This window comes from Aotus nancymaae, unplaced genomic scaffold (genome assembly GCF_030222135.1).
Source record: "Aotus nancymaae isolate 86718 unplaced genomic scaffold, 86718_ANA_hifiasm-v0.15.2.pri h1tg000049l, whole genome shotgun sequence".
Lineage (NCBI taxonomy): Eukaryota > Metazoa > Chordata > Mammalia > Primates > Aotidae > Aotus > Aotus nancymaae.
In genome coordinates this window covers 6,631,063-6,653,343 of record NW_026988463.1, presented here as the reverse complement: position 1 = coordinate 6,653,343, position 22,281 = coordinate 6,631,063, and the positions used below count along the sequence as shown (strand labels likewise).

Below are 22,281 nucleotides of genomic sequence, written 5' to 3'. Positions count from 1 at the left end.
AAAGAAAGCAGTGTGCTAAAAATTACACAAAAGAATAGGCTGGCTTCTTTTAAGTAAAATAAGTGGCACATGAAAATAATAGCTATAATTAATGGTATTAAAATGTAAGCAATTCAGCGCCAATTAATACAAAATTGCAAAGCGATGACAAATATCATCACAGACAAATCACGGTTTTAAAATCAAGACATCAAAACATAACCCTAGTTAGGTGAGGATGAAATCATGTGAATTGTTACCATAATGTAATTAATAGACAAGGCTTCTGAAGTGCCTAGGCAAGTGTCTACACACGCCTGATATGAACCTCTTTTTTGTCACATTATCTTTAAGACATACACTATCCGTGAAAACACGAGTGCCTTATTCAGCTGCAAATCCATAACATAAGGAAAACAGGCATACCCTAAAGAACAGAACCATCTTTGGGCTTTGTATCACTCCTCAGTTGCCAGATTCTCTGCTAGGAACAACAAGCCTGTACCTGGAAGGTGCTCTGTGGCTCTTACTCCTCCACCCTTGGCAGGCATCACTAATCAATCATGCACTCCTTCTGGGAGAACCCCAATGCTACAACCTCAGACTCTTCATCAACAGGGTGTTCTAGGCAGCCACAGTCAATCTCAGTTAACAGGAGAGATTCAATCCGTTGGCAATTCTTGCTCTGTACCTTTACTTATGCTTCCCAACTCTATGCTCTTTCACTCAGATTGAGAAACAGCTACAGAATACACAAAACTTTAGACAGGTAATTGAAGGTTTGGTATCCAGTTTAAGCTTTGTAATTTACTTTGCTATTATCTTAACTGGTCCTAGATGTAGACTCTCTGATCTCACTATGACTTTAAGAAATAGAGTCAAAGATTTAAAAAAGAGTAGGAGGAAAGTAGATATAAGGGTAATAATCAGGCAGCTTGTAATTATTTTTTTAGTTTTATTATTTAGAGATAGGGTCTTGCTCTATCACCCAGACTGGAGTACAGTGGTATGACGATAGCTCAATGCAGCCTCAAACTCTTGGGCTCAAGAGATCCTTTTCCTTCAGCCCTCTGAGTAGCTGGGACTACAGGCATGTACCACCATGCAGCTCAGCTATCCAGCACTTTTTTTTTCAGTTTTAAAGAAATAGAGTCTCTCTACCTTGCCCAGGCTGGTCTCAAACTCCTGAGCTCAAGTAATCTTCCTGTTTGTGTCCAAAAGGCGCTGGGATTCCAGGCGTGAGCCACCATGCCCAACCAGCCTGCAGTTATTCAAGGTGTATCTGTGCCTAGCCAAGATGCTAAGTACCCTCAGTATATGAGATCACTGAGTCCCACAGTGACCCCAGAAAATAAACTCTCCTCCTCTCTATTTTATATGAGAACTTGAGCATCTGAGAGGTTAAATAACCAGGAAGGGGCCAAGTTGGGGTTCAAAGACAAGCCTTTTAGAATCCTGAGCTGAAGCTCTTAGCCAACAGTTACACCTGTGATTCTTTAGACGAGCTTCCCAAAGCCAACTTCAAGGCTGACAGACAGGAGGGTGTATGAGACCAATACCCCGACCCACCTCAGTGCTTTTCATTGCAGTCTCTGTGTTCCTACTGTACCCGTGGCACCGCTGAGTGTGCCCAGCAGCTTCTCATCATCTGGCATTTAGGTTTCTGGCCATCAGAGGCTAATTTAACTCAACACCGCATCCGTTTTAGAAGCTCTGTGACTTTGTACCTGCCTCCCCCTCCCCTAGCCCACCACCAACCCTCAAATCTTCCTAAATGAAAGAGGAAAGGATGACTAACATCTCATTTTCACAATTTAGTAAAAGAGTTAACCTGCGAATAAAATATAAAAGGCAGGTACAGAGATCCAGCCTAGAGTCAGAAGCTCTTCCTGTAAAAATAACTCTCAGCCACACTGGGAAGTGAGGCATTGCCTGGAACCCTGAGCATCTGGATGATTCTATGGAGCAGACTCATTTAGGACCCTGAGATAATACGGTAGACTGAGTGATTGGGAGGAAATTAAACGCAGAGCTATATCACAGGATGGAGTTTTAGCATTGGCCCAGGTTATTTCTGTTATACGGAGGGCTTTGTTACAATAACTCTGATGATAGTGACTGTTTACCTGTGTGCCAGGCCCTGAGCATGCGGCACATACAAGGGACATGTTTTCTTGTTCCTGTGAGGCATGCTTGGAAGAGGCAGTACAGCACAGTGGTTAAGAGTCAAACAAACAGCTGGGCGCAGTGGCTCATGCCTGTAATCCCAGCACTTTGGGAGGCCGAGGCGGGCAGATCACGAGGTCAGGAGATCGAGACCATGCTGGCCAACATGACGAAACCCTGTCTCTACTGAAATTACAAAAATTAGCCAAGCATGGTGGCATGCTCCTGTTGCCCCAGCTACTCAGGAAGCAGAGGCAGGAGAATCGCTTGAACCCGGGAGGCGGAGGTTGTCTTAAGTTGAGATCCCACCACTGCACTCCAGCCTAGTAGCAGAGTGAGAGTCAGTCCAATAAAAAGTTAGACAAAGACTTCCTGGGTTTGAAACCCATCTCCACAGTTACCACCTGGGTGACATCAGTCACACTGTTTTTTTGTTTGTTTGATTTTAACACAGTCTCATTCTGTCACCCAGGCTGAAGTACAGTGGCACGATCTTGACTTACTGTAATCTCCCTTCCTGGATTCAAGTGATTCTTCTGCCTCAGCCTCCCAAGTAGCTGGGATTACGAGTGCCTGCCACCATACCCGGCTAATTTTTGTACTCAGAAATAAAGTACTAAAAAATGGTCTATGACATTTAGTAAATCCCCAGTGCAAGGTAGTTGCTATTATTATTATTCATTTTCCCTTCTAGAAAAAAAAAATCAGTCAAGGTTTCTTTAGGGGACAATCCTTCCTTGTTTTTTTTTTTTTCTTTTTTGAGATGGAATTTCACTCCTGTTGTCCAGACTGGAGTACAAAGGCGCAATCTCAACTCACTGCAATCTCTGCCCTCTGGGTTCCAGCAATTCTCCTGCCTCAGCCTCCAGAGTAGCTGGGATTACAGGTGCCCACCACTATGCCTGGCTAATTTATTTTGTGTTTTTAGTAGAGACAGACTTTCACCATGTTGGCCTACCTAGTCTTAAACTCCTGAACTCAGATGATCTGCCTGCGTCGGCTTCCCAAAGTGCTAGGATTACAGGCGTGAGCCACCATGCCTGGCCTCCTCCCTCTGTTTTTAGTCCATTTAAATCATTTAGCTAAACCCCATCCCACTTCTGTGGTGGCTGAGGGAAGACAAACAAGAGGAATGCCGCCCTTTATAGCTAAATGATACCTGTTCATCCAGAATTGTGCTAAACCACTGGAAAAGAAGCTCTTTTTTTTTTTTTTTTTTTTTTTTACAGGTGGGAGTTAATACAGCTGGCGGTTGCCATCCTTAGCCTCTGGTGAAATTAAAGCACCAGTGCCCGGCCCCACTTTACTCATCACTGTCATTAATTTTTCTCCTTAAGCTAGTCTGACTTCATTTTCTATGACAATTGAAAGTGCTGTGACTAATGCGGCACACAAGAACAGCGCATGGCATGCACGACTGGTCCCTGTTTTACAGACTACGCAGCTGTGGACAGGAAGTAACGTGACTTTCCCAAGGTCTGCCTGCTGGTGAAGGGGCAGAACCAGGCTTCAACTCCAGATCCGTTTGACTGCAAAACTGTACCACCTTGTCTTTTGAAATAAATTAGTAGGAGTGAACAAAACTGCCAAGGATTTCTTGGCAACAACCCATCTCCACCATTTGAGTATCTCCAGAATTGACTTCCATCCCCTCCTATCTGTGGGTTTGGCACACGTAATTTCAGACACTGTTGTTGCCTGGTCCTGGTCCAAGTAAAAATGATGTTGAATGTGACAGGTGGTGGGCTACGTGTGCAGCTTTCTCCCACATGGCCATGCTTCTCAGCAAACAACAAGGATACAATGAGATCTGCTTAGAGCGTATGCACCATGTCCCACCAAGATCCCACCCACGAGTTCTTGCTGAGCTGAGAAGCTGAGGCAGGTCTGTAGATACAAGATGATTTGCTGATGCTGGATGATCGTGCACCTTTCTTTGGCCAGAGATGGTAGGACCAGGGGTGAGCTGTTCCCCTAAACAATAAGCTGGCGAGTGGGTGTGTGTTAGTTTGGAATGAGAGCCATGCCCAACAGCAACGATGGTTACTAATCTGCAGATGATGATGATTCACAGTTTCAGGGAATTTGCATGAGATGTAAAATGCAGAATGAACAGAAAAGCCAAGCAACCCTGAGAAAGGCTTTGCTGGTGTTAGAGCTCTCTGTCCCATTCCTTGGCTAGAGATGGCTGGACCAGAAGTGAACTGACAGAAATCTCAAAAGGTCAAGCATAAGCATAATCGATAAGCAAGGAGACTCTGTAAGACAAAGAAACTGTCTTTACACACCTGACCATTTCTCATGGTGATATCACATTCCACGTGAAATAGATTTCATTCTAATATCAAAGGACATAATACTCTTGCTGCTAATAAGGTTTCAGGTGGATTAGGCTTTGCCTGCTTTGCGCCTCATCGCAAGCCACTTTTCCCACTGCTGCCTGAGCCCTGGTTACACTGACTTCTATTCAGTTCCCGAGTCATGCCATGCTCAACTCCAGACCCCCTCCTCTGCCCCTGGCCCAGGACGCTGTCCATCCTGTCTCCCTTCAGACTCAAATTCAAATATCCTTCCCTAGGGATGCTCTAATTTTTATTTCCAAAGATTCCAGGAATTTTGGAGCTTCTTCCCTTTTAATGTATATGCATAACCAGCCTTAAACAATGGACACTGGAAGCAGAAGAGGAATCCATCTCCAGAGGATTCTGTGAGTCTCAATCAGATGGGCACTGCTCACAGCAGCTTCTGCCCTTGTCTGCCTTAAGTACCTTGCTTTGGTCTTCAAAGAGAAATTCCTTCAAGAATACTCCCCGTTCTAGAAAGAGGCCCTCCCAGGAAGGAGTGAACATTCACCCCTGTCTTTATTCTGGTGTCAGAAGTGCAGAGATCTAGTCCACTCCCATTCCCAGGGGCAAGAGAGTGGCACTCATAGAAAACCAATCCTGGTGGCTATGTCATGTTCATATGCAACATCACTGGCATATAAGCCCTAAACCAGGAGATTAATCCATTGTCAGCACTGATCAACTCCTTTATTTCTCATGGGAGCAAACTGTACACAAATATTTAAGCTGAGCAGTCTCTGACAAGTTCCTGGATGGAGCCATTCCTGATGCCCATTCATTTCAGTAAGTCATGTGGATAGGACTTATCTACTCTCTTGAAAATCCAAACCTTCCTCCTCCCCATCTCCCGCACGCCTCTAGTTCAGATCCATCCTCTGGTCTGCATTCCACCCTGGACTCCTGTGTCCACTCCTGCTCACTTATGGTTCCCTCCTGCATATGAGTAGCGTTTGAAACTTCCAAAATGCAAACCAGAATCTCTCCCCCGAATGCAAACCCACCAGTAGAAAACAGTGTTTTGTAAACTTAGTTATTTGCAATCCATATGCACAATTTTTCTACATTCACGTGCTTTTGTTTTTGTTCTTAATGTTTGTTAAAAGTCTATTTAAATTTTTGTTTTAAAGAAAGAAAATAGTTCATTGAGGTAAACAGGAGCAGTATGCTTTGTCATATGTAGAAAGTAACTTTAATCCAAAAGTAAAACACTGTTGCTCAGTTATAGCTAGATATCAAAATTGTCAAGGGCTCTGGATCTCTCGGTTAAAAGGGTACATAATCAAATGTTTGAGTTTTTTTTTTTTTTAGACAGAGTTTCACTCTTTTGCCCAGGCCAGAGTGCAATGGCACGATCTCGGCTCACTGCAAGCCCTGCCTCCTGGGTTCAAGCAATTCTCCTGTTTCAGCCTCCCGTGTAGCTGGGATTACAGGTGCCTACCACCATGCCTGGCTAATTTTTTTGTATTTGTAGAGATGGGGTTTCACCATGTTAGTCAGGCTGGTCCTGAACTCCTAATTTCAGGTGATCCACCTGCCTTGGCCTCCCAAAGTGCTGGGATTACCGGCCGTTTTGTTTTTATTTTTTAAAAAGCATGAAATTATGTCTTTCATGTAATATCAAGGTCTGAGAAATAGTCAATAAGGAAATAACTTCCCTACTATTTGATGTGATGTCATACCCATGAATTGTCCGAAGATACCTCATTTGCCATCTGAAATCTAATCTAAGTGTTTCGACACTTGGACAATACTGGCCTGCCCTTGTGTTTCTCTGCCATCTCACCTCTGGATTTTTCTCCCTGGCTTTATTGAGGGACAACTGAAAAACAAAAATCGCATGTATTTAACAGGTACAATGTGATCTTTTGATACATGTGTACATTGTGAAGTAATTACTACTACCAAGCTAATGAGCATATCCACTATTTCTCATACTTTGTGTGTGTGTGTGAACACTTGAGATCTACGCTTTTACCACATTTCAAGTCTAAAATACATTAACTCTAATCACGAGGCTGTATATTAGTTCTCTATAACTTAATCGCCTTACAGCCAAAGGATTGTATCGTTTGACCAGTATCCTCTGCTTTTTCCCACCACCCATCCCCACCCAGTCCCTGGCAAACACCATCCTATTCTCTGCTTCTTTGAGTTGTACTTTTTTAGAGTCCACATAAAAGTGAGATCACATAGTATTTGCCTTTCTCTGTCTGGCTTACTTCACTTCACCAAATGTCCTCTAGGTTCATCTATCTCATTGCAAACGGCAGGATTTCCTTTAACAACTAAATAATATTCCATTGTAGAACTCCCATGCTGTCAAAAATGGATATTCTTAGGCCGGGCACGGTGGCTCACGCCTGTAATCCCAGCACTTTGGGAGGCCGAGGCGGGTGGATCACGAGGTCAAGAGATCGAGACCATCCTGGTCAACATGGTGAAACCCTGTCTCTACTAAAAATACAAAAAATTAGCTGGGCACTGTGGTGCATGCCTGTAACCCCAGCTACTCAGGAGGTTGAGGCAGGAGAATTGCCTGAACCCAGGAGGCGGAGGTTGCGGTGAGCTGAGATCGTGCCATTGCACTCCAGCCTGGGTAACAAGAGTCAAACTCCGTCTCAAAAAAAAAAAAAAACAAAAATGGATATTCTTATATATCCTTATAGCTATTATGCACAACGGTATGGAGCTTCTTCAAAAATTTGGAAGTTGAATTACCATACAATCCAGGCATCCCACCAAGTCACTATCTAAAAGAGATATTTGCATTCCCATGTGCATTCTGTCACACATCACAGAATAGGGGCAACCTAGCCCTGTGATTTCTCAGGGTCCTGGCTGACTTCATCCTGTTCTAGTCAAAGTGTTCACCTTCCTGCACTCCCCCATGGCCAGCCTCTTGCTCTGTCTCTGGGCTCCAACCACAGTTCTTGTTCCCTGATGATGTTCTCTTAGGCTGGGTTCTTCATACAAAGTTTAAGCACCCTCTTGGCGCTGTGTAACTCTGGCCCCATCCAGCAAGGATTTGTCTTCCATGGAGACAGAGGATTGACACAAAGCCCTAATCCACTGACCTGACAAACGATTCCTTCCATAACCTGTTACCTACTCACTGTTGTAGCCTCTCCTTTGGCCAATCTCGGACACATACACCTGACTTGCATTCGTCATAAACATGCCATGTTCTCTACACCATCTTGTCCTTGCCATGCTGTTCCCTCTGCCAGGAGGGCCTTTGGTAGACCAACGAACCGTAGAATTATGCATACGGGAGCCCTTTCTGATCCACTGAGACTTAGCTTGCATGTCTCAAGTCTCGTAAGTCTCTTGCGACTTTTCTGCACATGTGCTTCATTTGTCTTGCACATGGTATTTTAAAAATAAGCGGTTTCACAGTAAAATCCAGATTTCCAGATTGGCTTAGAAAACAGCAACACTGAATCCATATTCCACATGGCCACGTTTAGCTGAATAATAGCTCCCAAGACATGAAGGCATTGCTCTCCAGGTCACTGAAGTCCACAGGACTTCACGTTAAAGACACTCATTCCTCTCCCCTCTTCATTCATTCATTATTTTCTACCTGGACTTGGCAGGCAGGTGAATTTGTATTTCCTGACCTACACCAAGGATCTCTTCCTCTGTGAAATATTTCCAAGGTCTACTAGGTCCCATTGGTTGCCTATTCCCCTGAGATCACCTAAGACTTTCTGGGGCTTCATTTTATAGAATAAATGTAATTATAAATGACATGGTATGCCTGTAAGTGTGGATATGAGCGAAAATAAAAATAAAGCAGCTACGGTTAATCGAGTTCTTATTTTGCGCCAGGTATTATATAAACTGATTTGCAGTACTATACTATCCTATAAATTCCTCGAACCAATATTTCAAGTAGATTATATCACCCCCAATTTACAGATAAGCAGATGGAGACAGATACAGGGTAAGAAAGCTTCTCAAGGTCACAGAGCTGCTGTTTTGGAGGGCTGGGACTGAAACCATTTCAGGCTCCAAAGCCTATGTACAGACTCTTGAGAAAGAATCTCTGAGCTCAAATCCTGGCCTCATGATACAACTTGAATGATCATGGGCAAGTCACTTAATGTGTCTGAGCTATTAACCATTACCTATGTTGACTCATGTTTTAAGCAAGAATTTCTTTTTTAGTTCTAGGGTTCAAGTGCAGGATGTGCAGGTTTGTTATATAGGTAATTGTGGGCCATAGTGGTTCACTGCACCTATCAACCTATCACCTAGGTATTAAGCCCAGCAATCATTAGCTATTTTCCCTAATACTCTTTAAGTAAGAATTTCTAATCCTTCTATCTACTCAGCTAAAATTGCCAAAGCTAGGAACCAAATCGGATCTTTGAAAACTGAGGTCAGAACTCCAGTTCTGGTGCTACCATCGCTCATCCTCAAAGCCAGAAGACATCTGACTACCCCATTGTTGGGTGCCAGCTAGTTCCCAGAGGGGCAGGCTTGTGAAGACTATGAAGAATCCCTACTGTGAGCCAGCTAGAACTGCAATGTGGGAGCTGAAAGCCTGCCCATATTGAAAACCATATCATTTACTTGGCAATGAATGAATGAAGGCACCAGTCCAGGCACAAATCCATCAACTGGGAAGGATAATTCTCACACACTACAAATGTAATTCTTGTGTGTGTGTCTGTGTGTGTGTGTGTGGTTTTTTTTGTTTGTTTGTTTTTTGTTTTGCAAGACAAGGTAGCATTGGAACTAAGAGCACAGACTCTGGAGTAAGAATCTCTGAGCTTAAATTCCGGCCTCATGCTTGAGTGATCCCAGGAAAGTCACTTAATGTGCCTGAGCTTCCTTTATTTTATCTGTAAAATGTGGAAAATGATGGTGCTTCCACCCCACAACTGTTTTAAGTTTTCAGAGATACTTAAGACACCTGATCTGGAAGAAGAATTGTAAAAAGATGAGTTCAGAACTCTCACTGTTAACCACAGCAGGAAAGCTTCTATCTCCCAATCACAGCTTCAGTTAGACCCAGTCTGAAAGCCGCCATAACTTGGAAAACCACTCAAACTCCTTTCATGCAATTTTATAGCAGATCTGAAACTGTTTAGCTGCACCAGGCCAGGCGATAAGTGAGAAGAGGAAGCTCTGTCTGTGTTAAAGCCTTTGACAAATGGGCTCTCGTCTCCTCCTGACAGATTCTCCCCGTGACTGGTCCATCAGCCTCTCCTCTCATCACCTGAATCTCAGTCTTCATAATAGTATTGAAATTCAGATGGATTTTACACCACAAATAGAAATGAATTTAAATGCCTCAGTGCCCCGGCAGAAACACGAGTACTGTAAATGTCAAACGCATGGGGTTTTGTGAGGCCATACAGCCACTCCGAGTGATATGTTACCTCCTGTCACCTTTGCTAAATCTACATTAGCTCCACGACGTTCAGCTGCAGGAGGAAAAAAACAAACAAAAAACCCCAAAACCCCTGTGCTCCTGCTTCCATTTAAGGGTAAAAAACTCCACCAGCCCTTAAGATCTCCCCAGAACACCCTCTGAGATAGTTTAAGAAATGGCCAGGAACCTGTCCAAGCAGAGCTACATTCACAGGGGCTCTGCTAATTGGCGGGCTTGGAAGCAAAAGAAAAACTTAAAACCACACTCCAATACACATTATGAATTTCCCCATGAACAGCCAGGCAGGGTTTTCCAAATGACAATTCGTTTTCTGTCAGCCTGAGAGAAAAAAAAGCTTCTGGGGAGAAAAAAAAAAAAAAAAAAACCAGAAAAACAAGAGAGAGGAAATTTCTTTCATCCTACGAAGAGTCTCAGATCGAGCCCAGACCGTGTGCAGACGAAGAAGAACGGTATTATTGCTCTTCATTAAGATGAGGGCTCTCTTCAACTCTTGAAATTTACCATTTATCTTCTATTATGATATCTGGTCTAAGATTCCGTGGGAAAATCGCTCCTCTCAAGGTAAACGGCCCCACCGAATGGAAGAGAATGGGAATGAGGGACAAATTGGAGAGGCCCTGTAGGACTCTACGGAAAACCTAAGATTCTGTCTTTTCTAAAACTCTTCTATCAAGAAGACATTCAACAATATACATAGGTATAGATGGAGGTGCACAAATATATCCATATACATGGGATATTGGAATCGAAGCAAACAGAAAGCCAGGGGAGGTGAAAAATAAAAAATAATAAAAAATACAGTTATTCTTGGAATGCCATCTCCTCCTATCGGGGTTCTGTGAAATATTCTTAACTAAAAAAAGGAGCTCTAAAGAAAGCACTACCAGTTCTCTTTCAGAGCTCTCAACAGTCACAGAAATCCACATGGGCCAAGGGGCTGCCGTTTCAGAGACAGGTTTACTTATGATTTTGGCACCTCTGCCATCTCTTGTCACTTCAATTTCACTTTATCAAATTACTGATTTTGCCAGAAGCATTCGGATTAAACGGAGAGGGACACGAACACACGTGCAGGCTAAGTGTCATCACTCCAGTGGTGAAATTTCATAACTACACATCAGCACGGCAGAGGCACGAGTGCACTCGCAGAACCCGATGGCGACCACTCCAGCTGCTGTGACCACAGCCGTGTCCCTGTGTGGCCTCACGCCATATCACTGTGCAGAGGGGGAGCGGATGGAGCTCTTCTGCCAGAGGAGAGTGGCACGCTGCCCCTCTGGCATGATTAGAGTTTGCTTCTTGACTTTTCCATTAGGGGAAATGTCTCCAAAGTACAAGGCTACCTCCTAAAACCTTACCCACAACCTCTTCTTAACAATGGTTAGAACCAGAGAAACTATAATCTGAGTATAACATTCATGATATTACTGGGAATTTGAAGGAAGGAAGGAGGTAAGAAGGAAGGAGATAAAGAGGGAAGAAAAGGAGGAGGGAAATAGGGAAGGAAGAAAAGAGGGAGGGAGGGAGGAAGTGAGGGAGATGGGGAGAGGGGGAGGAGGGAGAAGGAGGAGGAAGGGGAAGTGGGAGGAGGGAGGAGGAAAAGGGGGAGGGGGAAGGGGGGAAGGAAGGAGGGAGAGAAGTTCCCTTGTTCAACAGAAAGAATAAAATGTCCTTAGAGAGTAAGACAGTGCAAATTTTAACTGGGCATTATTTTTTCTTATCACTAATATTCATTACCAGTTAACTGCAACAAACTGGAAATTTATCTATCAGTCATATGAGTTCAAATTTAAAAAAACAATTGGAAAACTCATCAGAAACAAGGCTTCATTTGATATTTATGACTCAATCCAACCATTTATTAAAAAAAAAAAAAAACTAGAAACGTGTCTATTTTCCCCTTTCTTGAAAAGAGCAGAAATCGCACATGTGCAATAGGACCATTAATGACTTTTTCCCACCAAGATGCATCACAAAATAGCCACAGACCTGGAGAGTTGTCATCGTGACGTCTTAACCAAAGGCAAGTCGTGTAGGTGGAGCAGAGCTTGGGTGGCTCTCCTTGCCCAGAGCCTTCCCTGGCTGCTTACTTATCTTGTTTGTGATGGAGCTCAGATTATTCTAACAGCATCAGTTCCTATGGGATCTTTCAAGCACTATTAGCAATTAAATGTTTTACAGACACCAGAAGGAAACATATGTATGAATTCCATACAAGTCCAAAGGAAGCACAAACAACCTTTGGAAGCAGGTTGTGGAACACGCTTTCTGAACACTGTGACACGAGCACAATGACTGGGCTGGGCAGAACACCGGGGAAACACTTTGGACACGTGCTTCACCTAAGCAGCAATTTCATCTGTCCAACTCACAAAATACACACATGCATATACCAGCACGCAAACATGTTGTGAATGAAAACATGACATTCCTTTGCCTGCAAATGAGCCACACACAACTTTAAGCTGGGATCATGCAGTTTAAACTGAAGCTACTGTATCATTATTCTTCTCAAAGTGAGGAGATTAACACTCCCTAAAATAATGCGTGGCAACTGCTTTTTATTTAAAAGCAAATTTTTGTTTTGAGAGGTCCTCCACCACCTTATTAATCAGCAGACATGCCCAAGCCATCATAAAATTAGAGCTGAAACCTCTGCTTGAAATAATAACCCATTTGACAATAACGGTACACTGGAAAAGAGAAACATCTTTCAAACTTGTGGAACAATGTCAAAAGTAGCCAGGAGGTATGTACTCTCAATTCGCTTATTTGACTTCTTTGGATCCAAGGTGTAGAGGGTAAAATTTGATCTCCTTGGATGTGCTTTGCTGCAGAAATGTCTGTGAACCCTTGTCAATAAAAAGAGACTGTGAAAATATTAAGGAACAATTGTCTAACAGTTGCTTTTCCTGAGGGGATCGACACTAAGTGTAGCAAAGAAGATAAATTGGTGAGGGGACTCTACCTATGTAGAAAATAACATTATCCCCTTCCCCTTAATCTCAAATAGGAAGCTGTTGCTCACATGAATGTATTGTGATGGAAACTGAGGGTGAGCTCTTTTTTATTTTGAGACAGAATCTTGTTCTGTCACCCAGGTTGCAGTGCAGTGGCACAATCTCGGCTCACTGCAATCTCCACCTCCCAGGTTCAAATGATTCTCCTGCCTCAGCATCCTGAGAGCTGGGGCTACAGGTGCACACCACCACTCCTGGCTAATTTTTTATTTTTACTAGAGATGGTGTTTCACCATGTTGGCCAGGCTGATCTCAAACTCCTGACCTCAAGGTGATCCACCCGCCTCAACCTCCCAAAGTGCTGAGATTACAGGCGTGAGCCACCATGCCCAGTGGTGAGTTCTTCTTCAAGTGTATGAATCAGATATATAGGAACATACCCTGGGAAGCTCAATATTACATATTCTGTAATGTACATAATAATTATACATATGATATACATGATAAACACCAACATCAATATTCAACTTCAATGTGACAAGAGTTAACAGATAAAGTATTTTTCTGAAAAGAAGGGTACAACTGAAACAGAAATCAGCACCACGTTTTTTGTAAAAATTACATCATGCGCACTTCATGAAGCCATCAGAACTAATAGAGATTGTAAAGGAGTAAAATGACAAGTATTTTTAAGTCTGATTGTCTTTAAAAATGTAACAGCCCTTGTGGAATCGCCTATGAATCACCTACAAACCATCATCCAGAGAGGCATGCCTTAAACAATTGGGTTGAATTCACCGAGTTCTTGTTTTGTTTGAAACCAAAAGACGAGAAATATTGACTTACCTTTCTGTCTTCTATTTCCACGCAGGTATTGCAGTCTGCTTTGATATCCTGAGAAGAGAAAAGAGAAGACAAAAAAAGTGAGGGAAAGGACAGGAGTCAGACATATGGTCAGAGAACATTCAGTGGTGTTGTTGAAATGCCCTTTAAAATAATAAAGAGCTTATGCTCCTAACAGTTCTTTCTCGAGTCATTGCTCTTTACAGTGCTTTTTGGAGGTATATGCTGCGGTGTTTGCATTAGAGACATGTGGATGTCGTAAGTAAGTTTTATTCCATGCAGATGTGGGGTGTAGGCAAACGCTATGGATCAGAGGCCACAGCAAAGAGAAACTGATGACTCATAAAATAATCTGCCCCTCCCCACACAATTGTTCACATCAGCAGAGACTGCCTTTAATTTAATCTCTCTCCCATTCAAAATTTAGGATAGCCAGATCTCTCTCACTTCAACACAAACTATCACCATCTATTTTTTATCTTTTTAACCATCCAACCATCCATCTTTTATTCATCCACCCAGCCAGCCATGCCCATTCATCTAATCATCCATTCATCCTGCATCCTTCCCCTATCCATCCACCCATCTACCCATTCAACCACCCATCCATCCTCCCTCTACCCATTCATCCTTCTTCCATCCTCTATCTAACCATCATCCACCTGCACATCCACCCCATTCATCTATCTATCCATTCATCCATCCAGCCATCCACCCATCCACCCAGCCATCCCCATCCATCAAATCATCCATCTACCCTGCATCCTTCCCCCATCCATCCATCCACCCATCTATCCATCTACCAACCCACCCATTCATCTATCCATCCTCTATCCACTCATCTATAGATCCTTCCTTCCTTTATCTATCCTCCATTCATCCTTCTACCCACCCATCCATCCATCTATTCATCCATCCATCCTTCATCCATCCTTCATCCATCCATCCTTCATCCATCCTTTATCCATCCATCCTTCATCCATCCATTCATTCACCTATCCATCTACCCTTCCACCCATCCACTCATTCATATTTATCACACACCTACTTTTTTCTGCATTTTTTTCTGGTTTTCCTGGTATCAAAAGGTGAAACAAACATAACTCCTACCCTCAGGGAACTCACTAATTAGACGGAATGGAAGACACAGTCACACAAGCTATTGTGGCATTAATTTACTCATACAAAAGATATTTCTTTACCATCTGTTGGCTGCTAGAACTTCCTCCAGGCAAGGAAGACTCAACAATATACAAGACACATGGCAGGCCCGCCCTGGCGATGCTTACATTCTTCTAGACAAGATAAGCATTAAATAATACATATCAGCTAATGGTATTCCAAAAAGGATATGTACTATGAAGAAAAATAAGGCAAGGAGAAGGAGATGTGAAATGCTGAGGGTAGGAGAATAAGATGTTGATTTTTTCTTTTTGAAAAAGTGGCAACTAAGCAAAGGTTTGAAGGGAGTTAGGGGGATGAGCCAAGTAGCTCACTAGGGAAGAACATCCTAGGCAAAGAAAGAGCTAGTTCAAAGCCCCAAGGGGGACACAAGTGAAGCAAGAGGAAGAAAGCCACTGTGGCTAGAGGGGAATAAGAGAGAAAAATAGAAGGGAATGGGATCACAGGAAGATGTTCACTTTTATTTTGAGAGCAGTGAGAAAACTGAGCAGAGTTTTTCTTACTGTGATAATATACACATATCATTAACAATTTTACTACTGTAAGTACACAGTTATACACCATTACCCATTCACATTGTGGGATAACCATCACCACCCTCCATTTCCAGAATGTTTTCGTTTTTCCACCTCTACCCATTAAACAGAAACTCCTCACTTTCCCCTCTCAGAGCCCATGAAAACCACCTTCTGCTTTCTGTCTCCATGGATTTCTCTACTCTAGACTCCTTATTGTGTAAGTCTGCTAGGAATGCCATAAAAAATATTACAGAGTAGGTGGCGTCAACAACTAAAATTCGTTTTCTCAGAATTCTGAGGGCTGGAATTTCAAGGTCAAGGCTCTGTCAGCGTTCCTGGTGAGGCCTCTCTTCTTGGTTTGTAGACGCCTCCTTCTCATTGTGCCTCACACCTTCTCAGAGAGCGACAGGGAGACAGATGCATGATATATCTCTTCTTTTCTTTCTTTTTTTTTGTTTGAGATGAAGTTTTACTCTTGTTAGCCTTGCTGGAGTGCAATGATGTGATCTCGGCTCACCACAACCTCTGCCTCCCAGGTTCAAGCGATTCTCCTGCCTCAACCTCTCTAGAAGCTGGAGTACAGGTGCCCAACACTATACACAGCTAACTTTTAGTATTTTTAGTAGAGATGGGGTTTCACTATGTTGGTCAGGCTGGTCTCAAACTCCTGACCTCAGGTGATCCACCCGCCTCAGCCTCCCTAAGTGCTGGGATTACTGGCGTGAGCCACTGCGTGCCAGGCTATCTTTCTTTTCTTACAAGGCCACCAATCCTATTGGAGTAAGACCCTCCCCTTATGACATCATCTAACCTTAATTACCTCTCTAAAGGCCTAATCTCCACACAGAGTCACAATGGGGGTTAGGACTTCAGTATATGAATTTTACAGATATACGATTGAGGCCATAACACTCATGCAAGTGAAGTCATACGAAATTTGTCCTTCTGTGCCTGGTTTATTTCACTTAGCATAATGTCTTCAAGGTTCATCCATGTGGTAGCATGTGTTAGAATTTCATTCTTATTAAGGCTGAATAACATTTCCTTGTATGGACAGACCACATTTTGTTTATCCATTCAGAAGCGCCATCTGTGGTTGGACATTTGGGTTGTTTCCACCTTTGGGCTATTGTGAATGATCCTGCTATGAACACGGGTGTTTAAGTATCTATTCAAGTCCCTGCTTTCAATTCTTTTGCGTGTATGCCCAGAAGTGATTGCCAAACCCTATGGTAATTCAATGTTTAATTTTTTGAGAAACCACCCAACTGTTTTCCACAGCAGCTGCACCATTTTATATTTCCACTAAAAGTGTGCAAGGTTCCAATCTGTCCACATTCTCATCAGCAGTTGTGTATTTCACTCAGGCAGTTAGAAGAGAGGACAGGCATGATCTGACTTCTATTTTAACAGAATAGGCAGACAGAGGGTTACAAATTTAAGGAGGGAGACCAGTTTGGAAGCTCCTACTGGAGTTCAGGTGTGCGATGATGGTGTCTGAATGACAGTGTATCAGGAGATGGGAAGAGAAGTAGTCAGAGACCAGACAGAATCAATGGAACGTCTTCACAGACAGGATGTAGCGTGGGAGAGAAAGATGGTGGTCAGGGACCATGCCAAGGTCTCTAGCCTGGGCGTGCTCTCCATGTAGGCAGGGAGGGTGTGGTTGTGCAGGGTGGCATAGGGGGCTGCAGACATTAGAGGCTCCATTTTGGTTAAGTCTATGGAAATGTTTATTTTCTCACAAAGAAGTAGTGGGGTTTTCTCTCTCAATGCATCATTAGGAAAGGTTAATATGAGAAGACATCACCACAGTGATTTATTAGTAAACACAGCAAATTCTAGGACCCTTTGACTCTGGAATGGAGTGAAAGGAGACCATATCATAAGGTGAAGATTCATATAGCAAATATTGTGTTTTATACAGAACAGACTGTTTTCATATCAGTAAAGTGGGACTGAACAGTGAGTAAAGACTGAATATCTCTTCGGTGCCAGGAACTGTGCTGGGTGTTTTTCTTATTGCCCCTAAATTACCAACAATCAAACAAGGTGGGTATTCCTTAGTCACTCTGTGGTATGACAGTTGTGATTAGCCATCAAGTAAGTCACCCCGAATCACACAGCGAGGGAGCTTAAGTCTGTGACAAGAAGTGGTCCCTAACCTGGTGCTTTTCCTTCCCTCCAGGTAACTGTGTTTTCCTCAAGGTGGTTTGGTGAGCAAACAGAATTTAGGCCACAGGTTTCCATCTTTTCCATGCTATAGGGAGGAGGGGTTATTCACAGCAAAAACAGCTGGAGAAGCGGAGTAGCTGTGCTTCTCAAAGTGAGACTCTCTGACCGGAAGCATTAGCTGCTGTTAAAAACCCATATTCTTACAGCTATTATGGAAAACGGTACGGAGTTTCCTAAAAAACTTAAAACTAAATCTACTCTATGATCCAGTAATCCCACTGCTGAATATTTACCCAAAAGAAGTGAAACGTGTGTGTCAAAGAGATCTCTGCACTCCCTTCTTCATTGCAGCACTGTGCACGATAGCCAAGACATGGAATCAAACTGAACATCTCACATGTTTATAGCAGCACAATTCACAACCACAAAAATACAGAACCAGCTCAAATGCCCATCAATCAACAAGTGGATAAAGACAGTGTGGCATATCAGAATACTTTATATATAGAGAATACTATATAATGGTATATAGTATTATACCATGGAATACAATAGAATACAATACAATGGAATACTATATATATTATATATAGTATATATAATAATATATAATATAATCGTATATATAATAATATGTATTATTATATATTATATAATATTATACATACTATATATAATAATTATGCATATATTTATATACATATAACATTTATATATAATATATAATATTATATAATATTATATATTAATATTAATATATGTTATATATAATAATATATAATATAGTATATATAGTATATATAATTCATACTATATATAATATAGTATTCTATATATTATATATACTGTGGAATACTATATATAATATATATAGAATACTATATAGAATACTATACTATATAGTGGAATACTATATGTATAATATATATATAATACTAAGAATACTATATAAAATATAGTATATTATATATACTATTTATATAACAGTATTATTATATATATTAATATATATCAATACTATAGAATACTATATATTATAATACTATATATAATATAGTATTCTATATAGTATTATAGTATGGAATATATATAATACAGTATTCTATATAGTATTATATATATTACATAGTATTTTAAACTATATATAATATAGTATTACTGTATAAATATATAATATAAAAATTATATAATAAAGTATATACTATACATAATATATATTAATATATACTATTATATTACAGTATTATATACTATATATAATATAGTATATATTAACGTATAATACTATTATCATAGTATTCCATTATGTACATGTATATATAACAGAATGCTTTCCCAATATATGTATATATATAATGGAACACTATACATATTTTATATATATATACATATATATATAGGAATACTTCCCCAATATATATGTAATGAAATACTACTCAGCCATAAAAATGGATGAAATAAAAACATTCACAGCAACTTGCATGGAATTGGAGACCATTACTCTAAGGGAAATAAGTCAGGAATGGGAAACGGAACATTGCATGTTCTCATTCGTAAGTGGGAGCTAAGCTATGAGGAAGTAAAGGCATAAGAATGGTACAGCGGACTTTGAGGGCTCAGGGGAAAGGGTAGGGGGTGGCAGCACTTTGGGTACAATGTACACTGCTTGGGTGACAGGTGCACCAAAATCTCAGAAATCACCACTGAAGAACTTATTCATGTAAGTAAACACCATCTGTCCCCCAGAAAACTGCTTAAATAAAACAAAAAGCAAAAAACTAAGTATCCATCAAGGAATAAACAGATAAAGCAAATGTGGTGTATACAGACAACGGAATACCCTTTCAGCCTTCATAAAGAAGGAAAGCCTGTCATTGTGACAACATGGGTGAATCTGGAGGATATTATGTTAAGCTAAAAAAGCTAGTTACAGAAAGACAAATACTGCATGAAGCAAATATAATAAATACATTAAAAAGTACAATGGTGGTTACCAGGGATTGGCAGGAACTACCCTCCCTACCAGGGGGCTTGTTGGGGAGACATGGGCCCAAAGACATACAATTTCGTAAGACAGGAGAAATAAGTTCAAATACTACAACACGGTGACTACAGTTAACAACAATGTGTCATAATCTTGAAAACTGCTAAGAAAGTAGATTTTATGGCTGGGCGTGGTGGCTCACACCTGTAATCCCGGCACTTTGAGAGGCTGAGGTGGGCAGATCATGAAGTCATGAGATGGAGACCATCCTGATCAACAAGGTGAAACCCTGTCTCTACTAAAAAAATAAATAAATAAAAATTAGGCAGGCGTGGTGGCACGTGCCTATAATCCCAACTACTCAGGAGACTGAGGCAGGAGAATCACTTGAACACGGCAGTTGGAGGTTGCAGTGATCTGAGATCAAGCCACTGCACCCCAGCCTGGGCAACAGTTTGAGACTTCATCTCAGAAAAAAAGAAAAAAGAAAAAAGAAATATTTTATGTATTCTAACCACACACACAGAAAAGACGATGTGAGGTAATGTACACGATATTAGCTCTACTTGGCCATTCCACAACATGCACATATTCCAAACAGCACGTTGTACAGGATAAACGCACATACCTTTCATCAGTTTAAACAAATAAGCAAGGAAAAAAATTCACATTCTCAGGCTTTATTTTCCATGGAAAATGACCCTGAGAAACGAGATGAGAAAAAGCAGCTCTCTGTCTGCTTCTGCCCATTCTGACCAGATGACAGATTTATCTCCTCTCTCTCCTCAAGTGAAAATGTTAGGTTTGCAGCGAAGAGTCCTGACTTACTGAATCCAAAATTCAAAGGGTGAGGGCCCATCGACGTGTGCTATTAAGCCCTTGATGTATGCCACATGCGGCTGTGGAATGCAGGCAGAAGGGTGGCAGGACAGGGTTGTGGGTAATTCTACTCCTGGCATGAGATGCTTGTGTCCAAAAGCAGGGTGCCACTGTTTAATGACCATGCAGTCTTCAGCAAGTTTCCCTCATCTGTGCATAGGGGGAGTGTCAGGAACCTGCTACTCAATGTGGAGTCTGCACCCCACCAACTATGATGACCGTGGGAGCTGACTAAAATGCATCATGCATGTTATCCCAGCACTTCGAGAGGCCGAGTCTAGAGGATTACTTGGGTCCAGGAGATCAAGACCAGCCTGGATAACTTAGGGAGATGCTGTCTCTACAAAAAAATAATAATAAAGAAAGAAAAAAGATTAACTGGGTGGGGTGGTGAGTGCCTGTGGTCCCAGCTACTTGGGAAGCTGAAATAGAAGGATCACTTGAGGCTGGACGCAGTGGTTCACGCCTGTAATCCCAGCACTCTGGGATCCCAAGGCGGGCGGATCTGGAGGGCAAGAGTTTGAGACTGGTCTGGACAACAGGGTGAAACCCTGTCTCTACTAAAAATACAAAAATTAGCTGGGTGTGGTGGTGGGCATCTGTAAATCCAGCTGCTCGAGAGGCTGAGGCATAAGAATCACTTGAACCCAGTAGGCTGATGTTGCAGTAAGCTGAAATTGCACGATTGCACTCCAGCCTGGGCGACAGAGCAAGACTGTCTCAAAACAAAGAGAAGGGATTACTTATCCACAGAAGTCAAGGCTGCAGTCAGCTCAGATTGTACCACTGCACTCCAGCCTGGCGACAGAGCAAAACCCCATCTTTTAAAAACAAATGCAACACTTCACACCTCACCCCAGATACATCAAATCAGAATCCACATTTTTAAAGTAGTATGGACTGAATGCGTGTGTCCCCCAGCCCCTAAAATTCATATGTCATAGCTCTGACCCTCTGTGTGGCTGTATTTGGAGAAGAAGCTTCTAAGGAAGAAATTAAAGTTAAATGAAGTCATAAGAATTAGTGTCCTCGGCTGGGCATGGTGGCTCACACCTGTAATCCCATCACTGTGGGAGGCTGAGGCAGGGAGATCAATCGAGGTCAGGAGCAGCCTAGCCAACATGGTGAAACTCCACTGGATTTCAATATAATACAAAAAAATGAACCAAGTATGGTGGTGGGCACCTATAATTTTAGCTACTCAGAAGGCTGAGGCAGGAGAATCATTTGAACCCAGGAGGCAGAGGGAGCAGGGAGCCGAGATCACATCACAGCATTCAAGCCTTGGCAGCAGAGCAAGACCGTATCTCAAAAAAAAAAAAAAAAAAAAAGAAAGAAAGAAAAGAAATTAGTATCTTCTTATGAGGAGACAGCAGAGAGCTCATTCACTCATTCATTCATTCATTCTCTCTCTCTGCTGGCACAAGCCCAGGAATGCCTATACAAGGACCCAGTGAGAAGGTGACTGTCTTCAAGCCAGGAAGAGGGCCCTCAGCAAAACACGACCCTGCCAGCACTTCAATCTTGAGCATCCAGCCACCAGAACTATGAGAAAGTAATTGGGTCCAGTCTATGGTCATCTCTTAGAGCAGCCCAGGCTGGCTAAGACAAGATTCCCAGACGACTTGTAAGGCCCAGTCCTAGGAGGTAGAATCATGTCTACATGTGGTATCTTCTTGTTCACACCCTCTCACTTAATTTAATGGCTGAGGTCTCTCATTGACTTTGTACAATGAGTCAGGAAAAATACCCCTTTCTCTTGTTAAAATCTCTCCTTGAATTTGTCTGCTAAGAAACCTAAACAGAAACCAGAGATTAACTCAATATGAGACTTATGAAAATCATA

At 41.9% G+C, this 22,281-nt stretch overlaps 1 protein-coding gene across 1 annotated transcript in view; it reads right to left on the bottom strand.

The window, feature by feature from the left end:
• The window catches only part of RBFOX1 (RNA binding fox-1 homolog 1), a 2,526,943-nt gene that overhangs the window by 1,047,761 nt on the left and 1,456,901 nt on the right, over positions 1–22,281 (bottom strand). Inside the window, 1 exon segment of the mRNA XM_021673515.2 lies at positions 13,701–13,748. Within this exon segment, the coding sequence (XP_021529190.1) occupies positions 13,701–13,748 (48 nt within the window).